The sequence below is a fragment of the Scardinius erythrophthalmus genome, assembly GCF_964197995.2.
Source record: "Scardinius erythrophthalmus genome assembly, chromosome: 13".
NCBI lineage: Eukaryota > Metazoa > Chordata > Actinopteri > Cypriniformes > Leuciscidae > Scardinius > Scardinius erythrophthalmus.
Window position 1 is genome coordinate 26762259 of NC_138233.1, and position 12370 is coordinate 26774628.

General features: G+C 39.2%; 1 protein-coding gene across 2 annotated transcripts in view; it reads right to left on the reverse strand.

Annotated features, from left to right (window-relative positions):
* gabrb2a (gamma-aminobutyric acid type A receptor subunit beta2a) overlaps positions 1-10961 on the reverse strand; it is a 46162-nt gene extending 35201 nt beyond the window's left edge. For both annotated transcript variants that reach the window (XR_014031354.1, XM_081382618.1), the window contains exons 1-3: positions 10361-10961; positions 10177-10268; positions 9499-9566 (exon numbers count right to left, since the gene is read on the reverse strand). Coding sequence is in view for 1 of the 2 variants with exons in the window: in XM_081382618.1 (XP_081238744.1) it covers positions 9499-9566; positions 10177-10268; positions 10361-10434 (234 nt within the window). In the remaining variant the exon portion in view is untranslated. The remainder of the gene's footprint in view (positions 1-9498; positions 9567-10176; positions 10269-10360) is intronic.
* Between the last annotated feature and the right edge of the window lie 1409 nt (positions 10962-12370).

Genomic DNA, 12370 nt, shown 5'->3' on the forward strand with positions numbered 1-12370 from the left:
AACACCTGGGCTTGGAACTTTCCTCTTGGCTTCAGTGCCAAATGTGAGCATAATTACTATGGTCACAGATGGTAGCAGATGCCTCTTTGGGCTCTGTTTACTCTTCTTTGACATCAATAGATCTCAAACCGAGACGCAAACACACAGCTTCTGCGAGCTCACATGCAACCGAGTGGATTTTTCCCTCTCTACTAAAAGAATCAGGCATGAAGATAGAAGTGCAGTGCATTGGGACATTGATATATGGTGGATTTTAGAGACATGAACATTTAATATCTGTTCTTGTTGCTTTTTTTTTTTTTTTTTTTACCAAAAATTTAAATTCTATCATTTACATGATTTCATATAGTAAAATATTAAAGCATGTAGCTATTCTTTTCTAATCAATTACAATGCAATAGGATCTGAAGCTTTCAAGTTTGAGGAAGGATGCAAAGCACCATAAAGGCAAGGTGTGACCATTCAATTATTCAAAATGTATCCTTTTGTGTTCCGCAGACAAATGAGGTGAGTAAAAAAAATGACAGAATATTAATATTTAAGTGAACTAAATAATTTTGAGAAGCAGAGAGCAAAAAAAGCCTCTGTTAGGTTGTGATGTTTAATCATCGTTAACAGAGCTGAAATTTGCAAGTGCAAATTAATTTAATCAAGGGCGTCTCTAAATCTGCAGCATAAATGTACTAATTAAGGGCGCATTGGTTATGAATTCTTTATGTGACATGGAAAATCATCAAGTAAAGAAGTCTCAGACACAAGAAAAAGCTGTCTTTGTATTCAATAAAACTATTCTAAAGTCATTGGATCAAATAGGATCTGCCTTCAGTTTAACTCTCGTAGCCCCCATTTAAAAAACACCAAACCAGGGCTCGACAATAAGGATAAAAAATAAAACATGATTTGTTTCAGTTGGGTCAATGAAAAATGTTGGCAGAGCATGTAAAAAGCAAAACCATGAACGACTAGGCCAGCAGAAATAGAAATCCTTATTGTTGATCCTTGCCATAGCATTATTTACAGCAGAGCACTGCAAATCTGCGAAACAACCTTATGCAAGATAAAGTGAGGCATGCCAGCTCTTCAGATGGATACCCAGATCGATAGATCATATTGAGATTGTGACAGAATGACACAACGTCATTTGTCGGGTCTCTCCCACTGAGCTGACACTGAAGCAGAGGCTGCTGGGAGTTCTCCATTAAGCCTGTCACAACCCAAATCCAACACTCATCACGTTCAGAAGACATCCGTCTCCACTGCACAGAACCCATTTAAAAACAGAAGTCATGCAAAATTAACATCATGCAAAACATGATTCACTTTTTTTGCATGCATTGAAATAAATGGCATTTTCCAAGAATATGGTAGAAACTGAAAGTTTTTCTTTCCCCACACAAATAGTCAGTGAAAGGAGGTGCGGTAACACTTTATTTTACAGTGTCCTTGTTACATATGTTACATGTACTTACCATAGTAATAACAGTAAATTATGCATAATTACATGCAACTAACCCTCAACCAAATCCTAATCCTACCCTAACCCCATAGTAAGTACATGTAGTTAATTAATATTATTCAGTACTTAAATATATAATTACACTGTAACAATGACACCTTAAAATAAAGTGTAACCGGAGGTGCTTAGAAAACATTGGTCTTCCACCTCAGGATGTCAAACTGAATATTATATGAACAGTTTATTGATTTTTATTTGATATGAGGCTTGTAATTTCTGTACCACTGTTGCAAGCCAAAGTTTGAGAAGTTGATTTGTGTGACTTTTACAGTTAAATATTAAATAAACATTCAAATTAAATATACAAAATATTTTAAAAATTAAATATATGCACACATGGTTGCTAATTTAAATTAAAGTGTCCCTATAATGCTTTTTCAGATATTACTTTTCATGTAGTGTGTTATATACAGTAACTGTTTGTGAGGAATATAGCTGTTTGTGTAAAAGGTCTGCAAAGTTTCAAATATCAAAGTGCATGATAAATAGAGATATTGTCTTATTGGCGATTCTGAAAAGAGTCATCAGTAATTCCAGTCTTACTTCCTGCTCGAAACCTACGTAGGTTTGTAACAAATTAGCATAATGCCGAACTATGGTCTTCACTGCAGGCTGCCTGTGAACAATGTACTTTGACCCTGAAACACTGTAGTTGTAGTCGAGGACTGGAAGAGTTTGGTTCGTGTTATCGACGTGTTGAGAAGACGCTGTTTTCTGCATCGCGAAAGCAAATCCACTTTGCATGCACTTCCGAAGGATAAGGACTCGTGCTGGAACTGATACGGTGAAATCGACTCCATCGTTAATATTCATATCACTGTGTATGAAGTGCTAAGGAAAAACCAGAGCTGAACTTCAGATACGGTAATAAGCATTTCATTTCTGACATGCGCTGTAAGTGGTTGCCCAATCACAACAGACTGGACCATCTGACCAATGAGAGCAGAGTAGACCAATCACAACAGACTGGACCATCTGACCAATCAGAGCAGAGTAGACCAATCACAACAGACTGGACCATCTGACCAATCAGAGCAGAGTAGACCAATCACAACAGACTGCACCATCTGACCAATCAGAGCAGAGTAGACCAATCACAACAGACTGGACCATCTGACCAATCAGAGCAGAGTAGACCAATCACAACAGACTGGACCATCTGACCAATCAGAGCAGAGTAGACCAATCACAACAGACTGGACCATCTGACCAATCAGAGCAGAGTAGACCAATCACAACAGACTGGACCATCTGACCAATGAGAGCAGAGTAGACCAATCACAAGAGACTGGACCATCTGACCAATGAGAGCAGAGTAGACCAATCACAACAGACTGGACCATCTGACCAATGAGAGCAGAGTAGACCAATCACAACATTTATTCATTTTATTCATTTATTCAGACTGGACCATCTGACCAATCAGAGCAGAGTAGACCAATCACAACAGACTGGACCATCTGACCAATCAGAGCAGAGTAGACCAATCACAACAGACTGGACCATCTGACCAATCAGAGCAGAGTAGGTTCTCGGAAAGGAGGGGTTTAGGAGACTGAATCCTTTATCGAATTGTTTCAGACACTGTGAGAAAAGAGCTGATGCTGCAATGTATCTTATGAGAAAATTCAAGTGTTTTTTAACCTTGGATGCATGTAAACCTATTGTAGGAGTCCAAGACAAAATTAGGAACCTTTAAAATTGCATAATAAGTCACTCATTAGTAGCTAGCTAGTTTGGGAACAAATGTGTTTTTTAGTAGTTACTGATCAACTTTATTTTAAATGCAAGAGAAATATGTTTTTGACATTTTTTTCTTACAATTACTTGCATAACAGTGTGCAATTGTCAATGCTCTCAACATTACGATCTGTGAAGAAATTGAGAAAACAGAATGAGATTTTGTACTTGTCCTCCCATCATGATGTAAACATGATCCAAACCGTGTAATTTTTTGGGTGCCACAATTTTAAGGAAAGTTACATGGTTTGTAATGCAGAAAATTGAGTTGAGTACAAAATGCTTGTTTAAATCTATCTGCTCTTCATTCTAGGCTCATTTCATGTCATATGATTTAACATGTCTAAATGTTCTCACAACAAAAAACATGGGATTTGTGCCTCTAATGCTTTGAATAAGTCATGTGGCACCAAAGTGTTTCTGTTCATCCCTATTTGAGGAAAGTACCAAATGAGCGCGTAAAGAGACTGTGATGGAAAATGCTGATAACAAGGCACTTAACAGCACCACTGCCATAGTTTCACTGTCTCTCCAAATAAGAGAAACACCAACGCACTCGCTGTGGACTTGGGAGACATCATTAATTGGTCATGACAACGAAACCATCCGAATGACTGGTTAAGCACAAGCCTCTAAATATTGGAGGTTGCAAGAGAGATGGACTTAAGATCCAGTGGCCATACCCGGGGTGCTGATAGCATGACTGGCCCGATTAGCCTTTATTCCCAACGGAGCGTTTTCTACAGCTACTTAAACACGTTTGATTTAACAGCCTAACACCCCATCACAGGATGATATAATAACAGATTACACAAGCGAAATCTGTCACATTAACTTCACTTAATCTAAACTCATAACTGCAAGTGCCGTGATGAGGATGTTGATGACATGTTTGGAGATAAACGTTTGATGTCGAAGACGTGATTAAGTGGCAAAGTTTATTGCAATGTCAGACAGACTCCAAACGCCAGGTGTTTCAAATTAATCTACAACTGAGCGCCTCTTTGCAGAATTAGTTTGGAAATCAGAGTTTAATGTTGTTATTTGATTAAACTTTGTTCTGAAAACATTTTATGTTAGACTTTTTCCATATAAGGGATAATGAACAGTCAGCTGATCATCGCAAATAACTAGACCTGCACAGGGTGATCAGGACCCCGACGCAAAGCACTGTCCCGCTTAAATGTTGATTTGATTAATAAATTAAATACATATATTAATAGATAAATGTAAATTACTGTAAAATTTGAGAAGAACATTAAAAAAGAAAGAGACTACAAGACACATGAAACTTTCAGAGCTATGCATGTAGGCAATGGTACATTTTTACCAGGGGGGTTATACCAGGACCCCCAACTGGAGAAAAAAAAACTACAACATTTATATTTAACAAAGATTTGGACAAATGTATATTGTGTTGTGCTGCACTAATAAAAATGATTTTGAGTTCAGATAATATGTTAACCATTACTTGACAATGACAACAAACATGCATGTTGATTAATTTGTCTTTATAGTATCACACGTACTAGTCTAAATTAAAATAGTTGCCTATATATTTTAGGAAGCGGATCCTTTGCAAGAGGATCATAATATTTGTGTATTCTTAGAATCAAAAAACTAAATCTTAGGGGAAAAAAGCTCAAACGCGCTGCGTAACACAAGAATGAACCTCATTGGTTCTTGCAGAAGCTCAAACATGATGCGTAACACGAGAATGAACCTCATTGGTTCTTGCAGAAGCTCAAATGTGATGTGTAAGACGAGAATGAACCTCATTGGTTCTTGCAGAAGCTCAAATATGATGCGTAACACACGAATGAACCTCATTGGTTCTTGCAGAAGCTCAAATATGATGCGTAACACGAGAATGAACCTCATTGGTTCTTGCAGAAGCTCAAATGTGATGCGTAACACGAGAATGAACCTCATTGGTTCTTGCAGAAGCTCAAATATGATGCGTAACACACGAATGAACCTCATTGGTTCTTGCTGAAGCTCAAACATGATGCATAATACGAGAATGAACCTCATTGGTTCTTGCTGAAGCTCAAACATGATGCATAATACGAGAATGAACCTCATTGGTTCTCACACGTCATGCAAGCACACTTGCATATGGATTTATTTTACGAGCGCTTTATGAACGTTTCGAAGCGAACGTCTTGTGTGAATATACTTTCAATGGAGGAAAGCTCTCAGATTTCATTAAAAATATCTTCACTTGTGTTTTGAAAATGAAGACAAAAGTCTTATGGGTTTGGAACGACATGAGGGTGTGTAAATGATGACAGAATTTGAATTTTTGGGTGAACTATCCCTTTAAGGCTTTAGGTAAGTTTAGGTTTTAGTTCTGCATAACTGAAATGCTGCATCAAAGACACTTCACGGTTGTCAAGAGACAGTGTGCTGTGCATAAGAATCAAAAGTACGCCTTTGCAGTGTATAAGCCGTTAAATAAATGCGAGCAAAGTAAGACCAATCACAATTCAGTATGCAACTAACGCATCGCAGCATTTGCATTCTTCAAATATTTCAACTTTAAATGTCTTAAAAAGAATGGTTTACAAAAAAAAATACACCTAAGAAAGACTGAAATAACCCACAAAACAAAGTCTAAAAGGAGTCAAGTGTACGTTAACGGGTTGTGATTAATTAAATGCAGAAATTAGTGGAAAAGAAAAAAAAGCAGAGCAAGAACTATAATAAGCTTCTCAGTAGAGTGAGATGTGCTGCAGATCTCATCAGTGTATGAAATTATAATACAAGTTGCTGCTGTCTGGAAGAGAGCGTCATGTGACTACAGCGTTGCTACTCTATTTCTGACTGTAGCTAAATCTACATCGCACGACGTTAAGTATGAAAGAATTCCTAAAAACAATCCGCAGCCTTGCCTTAAAACCTAATCTGTCGAAACAGAGAAGAGCCCACATTAACCCAGCATTTTTTGAGAAGGGTGGTGTTGTCATAGCAACAAAAAGTAAAAATAACACTGTTTATCAGCTCGGAATTCAATAAAACGGGACTAAACAGACACTAACTGACTAGTCAAAAATGACCTACAATTACGCACACTAGTAGTAATTAAGTCGACCAATCTAATTGAGTCTAAATTTGTCTTTTCATCCATTTGTTATTTCACAGGCTATCATTGCACGGCCCTGCCTCTTATTCATGTAAGCAATTAATGCTTGTCAGGATAATGATACATATAAGGGCAATGTTTCCGCCCCGGTAATTATTTAGCCCATGAGCTAGCACAAGTCTGCTTGAATCTTTTCCTTTGAAGTGACTATTATGTTTTCAGAGAAAACCGTTCAACATATCCACCGTCCCAGCCACAAATAAAGGTCATTTCCACAGTAATTTATGCAAGCACCAAACAAACCACAGGCAGAGGACCCTGTATCAGCGATCGGCCAGATCGACTGGAATACCACACTATCCCGTTTGTATTTTGCCTCCTCAAAACTCAAATGAGTCATCAGAAGCCGCCTCAGCCAGAGAGCACGGCCCGTGTTTGCCTCTTCTTTCGGCCTCTCTCCAAAAATAGCTCGCGTTTTAATGTCAAGCAGCGGAAACGCAACTTACGTAGACTGGCCTAAAGATTTGCATTGCCAAACAACACGGGTGACCTTTGGTCGAGGCTTCTTCGGCCACGTTTAACACACAGCGAACACTCTTGTTTACATCCGTGTGAAATGGCAGGCAGGAGGAGATGAAGAGAGGGGGGTTGCTTCGTTTTAAAACAAAACGCTTCAAGCAGTTACGCCTAACAAAGACACCTGGGGCATCCGTGCCGCTCCTAATTGAGAGATCATACATCTGTCTAAGACGCAGGCATCACGCTGGACTAATGAGACAGTAAACTGGTACGAGGCGAGCGTAAGAGCGAATGAGGCGTGAGGCATGGGGTGCTGGCTTTGAATGGAAATATCAGATACTAATGGCTCCAAATCTCAGAGATCAACCCCGTCAACCCTTAGGATAGTCGAGGATCCTCTCGGCCGCTAGCTTGGTAAAAAAATCCAATTTCGCCGGAGCTGCAGAAAACAAAGATTTTCATCTTTTCTTCCCAACTCTTAGGGATTCCAGAGCTCACCCGTGACAGGCAACAAACTTGACAGATCTATAAAGGTAATTTGTAGGCACATCACTACACAGTATGAAGCATCGACGTCCTTAAAACTGCAGTATGGCTGTGACACCTCGAAGGGTTCACTGCACCTTTTGAACCGTGAATGTCAGTGGCTTTCTCAGTCATTCGAGATCAGTGAATGAAAACGTCGATCGTCAAGCTAACGAGGTCGAAATAAAACGTACAAGGTCTGAATTTGCAATTCATTTTAAATGAGGTTTGCTGTTTTAAAATTTAAAATTCATACAAAAAATAAATGAATAAAATGGTTACACTTCATTTTAAGGTGTCCTTGTTATACATTTAAGTACTGAGTAATATCATTTAACTACATGTACTTACTGTAGGGTTACAGTTTGGTTTAGGTTACAGTTTGGTTTAGGATTAGTTGCATGTAAATACGCCTAATTTATAGTTATTACTATAGTAAATACATGTAACGTGTAACGAGGACACATTCAAATAGTGTTACTAATAAAGACTATACCAGAATGGGTTTGCACGTAATAGCAGTTCTTGAACAACTTATGCTCTCATAAATTTCAGAAAATTATATGTTTCAACATTCTGTATTAAAATAACTGGTTGAAGGTCAAGATATGAATACCAATTCAACAGATTATATATTTTAATAGTTGGGCACAGTAAAAAAAAAGTCAAGACCTCTGAGGTGGGAAAGGGAAGATACCCATTTTAAGCTGGAGATGTATTTAAAACTAGTTCAATTTAGTAGGTTTATTTTATGTTTACATTTTATGTACAAGTATATAAGTGTAACAAAATCCATTCTAATAGCAAAAACATGGAAGTTGTGCCTATGCTACCATAAATAAAGAAATAATGGGAAATGGTTTACCTTATTCATGATATGTGCTGTATAAGGACTTTCACAAATAGCAAATTCTAGTTGAATATATATTTTAAAGCTGCTGATAACTACAACAATTTATATTCAATTACAGAAATTTCCATTATATTTTAGGATTTTATTTATTTAAATTACTTTTCCGAACTAGGTTTTCTGTGTACATGGGATATCCTGACCTTGATGGACAATAGCTGTCATATTCAAATCATTTTTATGAAGACAACCAGGATAAACAGGCAAGTATACGCATAATTCTCACAAAAATGCTTCTATGTAACTTCAATGAATGAAACAGCATTGCTTTCATCATAGATTTGACATTTTTTTGTGTACACACCATCTACAGAGCTATAAATATATAGTGAACTCAATTTGCAAGCGAAGCATGCTTTTGTTTCTCCAAACCGATTGGTGAAGAAAATGTAGACCTCCTGACACAGGCCATTTCACCTTCATCGAGTTAAAAGGAGCGACTGGGAAATGAATTGAAAACAAACTCTATCACCCCCACTGAAATGATAAAGCTGCAATGAGTACGAGCCATAAATCTTTAATTTCACAGCCATACATATTCCCCTGCAATTACAGCTGCGCTAACCACAGCCTCCGAAAGAGGGTGCGGTTGCGCGAGATAAACTTTTCAGCTGTCCTCATCAACAGTATGTTGCTTAACATCACAATTTAATGTCTGACCATTTTAAAAGCAAGACACACCAACAAAAACATCGACAGGGGCTGTTCATAGATGTACATCTCGCAAAACCCCTCTCTACTGAGATAGAAACGCGTGATTCCGTGAGCATACACGGCACGTGCCGTCTTTCTCCTTGAGAGGGCAACGCTCACCTTGAACTAGATTAGCTAAAAAACACAAGTCATGGAGTGTGAAGGTGCTTCCACGAACGTGCCTGTTTTCTCGGTGGCATATCAAAAACTGCCAGGCTCAAAAACACAGTGTGAGACATGCGGAGCGCGTGCGGGTGCGCGTGCGAGTGCGCCAGTGCGCGTGTGTTTTGAATTCAAATGTAGCAGCGAAATGCAGAGCAGATACCGCAGCATGCCAATGAACTTCTGCAGTTTCACATCTAATCATCATGTGTGAGACACATCAGCTGGTGCGCCTCAAGTTAGTGTGCATTGATATTCTCTGGGAATGCATTTTAACATAATGCTTTGGACACATAAGCACACATCAGGACACATAACACCAATGGGAAATTGTTACATGCAACATACCATGTTTACTTCGGATACCATGTCTATGCTGGCTATGTCTATATTCATCCCTACCGCCACCGGAGCGCCTGATGGAGAGAAGGGAAAATTGTTAAAAACGGGACTGATTGATTGAATTGCATGCATGTATACCCTCATTTCATCCAGGGACAGATTGTCCCTAATTACACTAAATCATTTTATTGTGACATTACATACACACATATATATATATATATGAAACACCAACACCCCATATTCACGTGGCAATGCGCATGAAATTGTTGATTTGTAACAACCACTGGAGGTGAACGCACAAATGCAACTGCATGACTGACAAATGAACAGTTAGACGTGTCCATCTATCAATAACAGCTTGAGCATCTTCTCTGATGGACTCGCGTGTATGCGCGTGCATCAAAGGATATTTTTGTAAAGCTTGACATTTCATTTGTCGTCATGACGCAACAAAAGTTGCACTGCAAATTGAATTGATCCCCAAGTTCGCGTCCCTCTCTGGGAAAAGATAAAATGGCAAAACAGCAGTAAATAAGCATGCGTTCATTTTTTCTCATGCATTGACGTGCACGCCTGATCAGAGACTGAGATGAATGAACAAGGTTTGCATGAGTAATTGGGCATGTTAGTGCGCGTGACAATCCAAATGCAACAATTATACGAATTTTACACATGCATTACCTCCGAAATCTGGCCTCAGCCGAATGTCGTATCCTTTCATGAGTCTGTCCACGGTGTCTTTGACCACTGGCATATTGCTCGGGTCTCTGCTACTGCAATAATATCACGAGATGTTCGTAAATTCCTGTTACATCCCCAAACCACAACATTTTCTTTTCGAAAAAGGCACAAAATGCAACCATACCTCTGCGCGCATGCCACGGCCACGATCAGCGGACATAATAAGAAGATATGTGGCGTTTTTCCGATACTCTCCATTGCAACAGTTTTGATGGGGTTTTGGATGTGATGATGAAGACGGCGCACATCCAACTTACTGAAGCCAGTGCAGCGAAGGCAATGAGCTGCGCATGCGCACACGCCAGCTCCAGATCAAAGAGCAGCTCCTGATGATGCTGGATGAGCTGTTTCCATTGCGGGGGAAAAATTAAAGGGACGACTGAATAAACCAAGTCAAGAAAAGAAGACATCAGGTGATCTTCATGCAGCATTTTTAGTCGTGTGTGTGAATCTGGAACTTGACAGGTTAGTGCAGCGTCCTGAAGGTTACGTGAAGGGGTTTTTCAGTCATACCGAACTTCAGGTATCATCGAAGTCATTAACGTGTGCTTTAAACGTCTCGAAATAAACAGCCGCTAAGAGTTACTTCGCTTCTGAGAGAAACAGATAATAACATATTAAACATATTACAGCTAAAGACCAAATGGAATTGCTTCACGAGTAAAGGTTTCTCCGCTGTGTATTTCCAATTGAAATAGGACAGTAGTCTTTAGTTTACTGTGAATAGCCGCTTGCTATTGATAGTCGGAAACAGGTGGTATGAGGGGGAGGGACATTCTCATTCTAGAGAGCATTTGATTGGACAAAAAGCTGGAAACGCCCATGAGTGCAGGACGAATCATCAATATTTGTAGTCCGTTAAATTTGCCTGGTTTCACAATCAAGGCTTAAAGCTGCAGTCCGCAGTTTTTCCTGTCGCCATCTCTGTTCGAAATCAGTGTGAATACTGTCATTCGGAATCACAGATTCTACTTGTCATCTGAACATGTAACATCCACTTTTGTTCTGACCAACTAAGGGAAAAAAAGCATTGCAGTAAATTGAGATTAAATTTAACGATCGCTTGTCATATCACGTCAAACCGTGCAAATTATACTTTGTTCTCAAATTTTTAATGTTAACAACATCAGCATTGCGTGACTACATTTAATGTGTATTAGGGCTACCTGTAGTTCAGTACTCCGTAACTGTATGAAAGTGCGCTACTGGTACATAATTGAACCATTGAAATGCCGTCTCTGTGTTCGTTTTGAACCCCTTCAAAACATGAAGTTCATGCCACCTTTCAAAAGCCCTTCCGATATTTATCCTTGTTTTCGCATGGGCCCGGTTGCAGTCTCTTTTTTTCTCCGAAGTCTGAAGTCTTTTGCATTTTACAACGGGTGAATCTCCAGTTGTCACTGGTGATTGTCGTTTGAACTAGTGCTGCACGATTAATCGTATCGCAATCGCAATCGTGATGTCAAACCTACGCGATTATATGGCGCAAAATGCTGCGATTTTTTATTAAATAAACAAATTAGCGCTGTTAACGCAATTAACACAGCATCTGTTAATTTTTGGCATCCTTTGGCTAGTGTTATGATCCCGCTCTTATTCATGCAAATGCTTTTAAACCATTCATGCGCGATAAGACAAAAAAGAACGCGCTGTCAGTGAATGTCCTCCTGACACACACACATACACACGACCCACAGATAGATGCGCGCCAGTATCGTACAGACAGCACGCCAGTATCAAGTTCTCTTTCGCGGTAGAACGAACAACACACATGTATGCCAAAATGAACGCGCTGCCTGTGAATGTCCTGACTGTGACACACAGAAAGACTCGCGCTAATATCGTGCGTGCCCACAAAACAGCAGGCCAGAATACAGTTCTCTTTCGAGCTTGAACGAACAATAACACACACAATTATCCCAAAATGTCTTTTTGTCGAGTATCTTCATAACATAAGAGTAGTCTTATGATGAACGTGAAGAGTTGTACTCGTGAAAGAATGAGGCGCGTGTGAGATCCACGTCTCTTACAGCAGCGGCTGGTCTTAAAGGGACAGTACACAGTAGCCACTAATTATATTTGTCGCTAATGTTAATCAAAGAACAAAGGGAACAGAGAAAAACACTCACTGCTC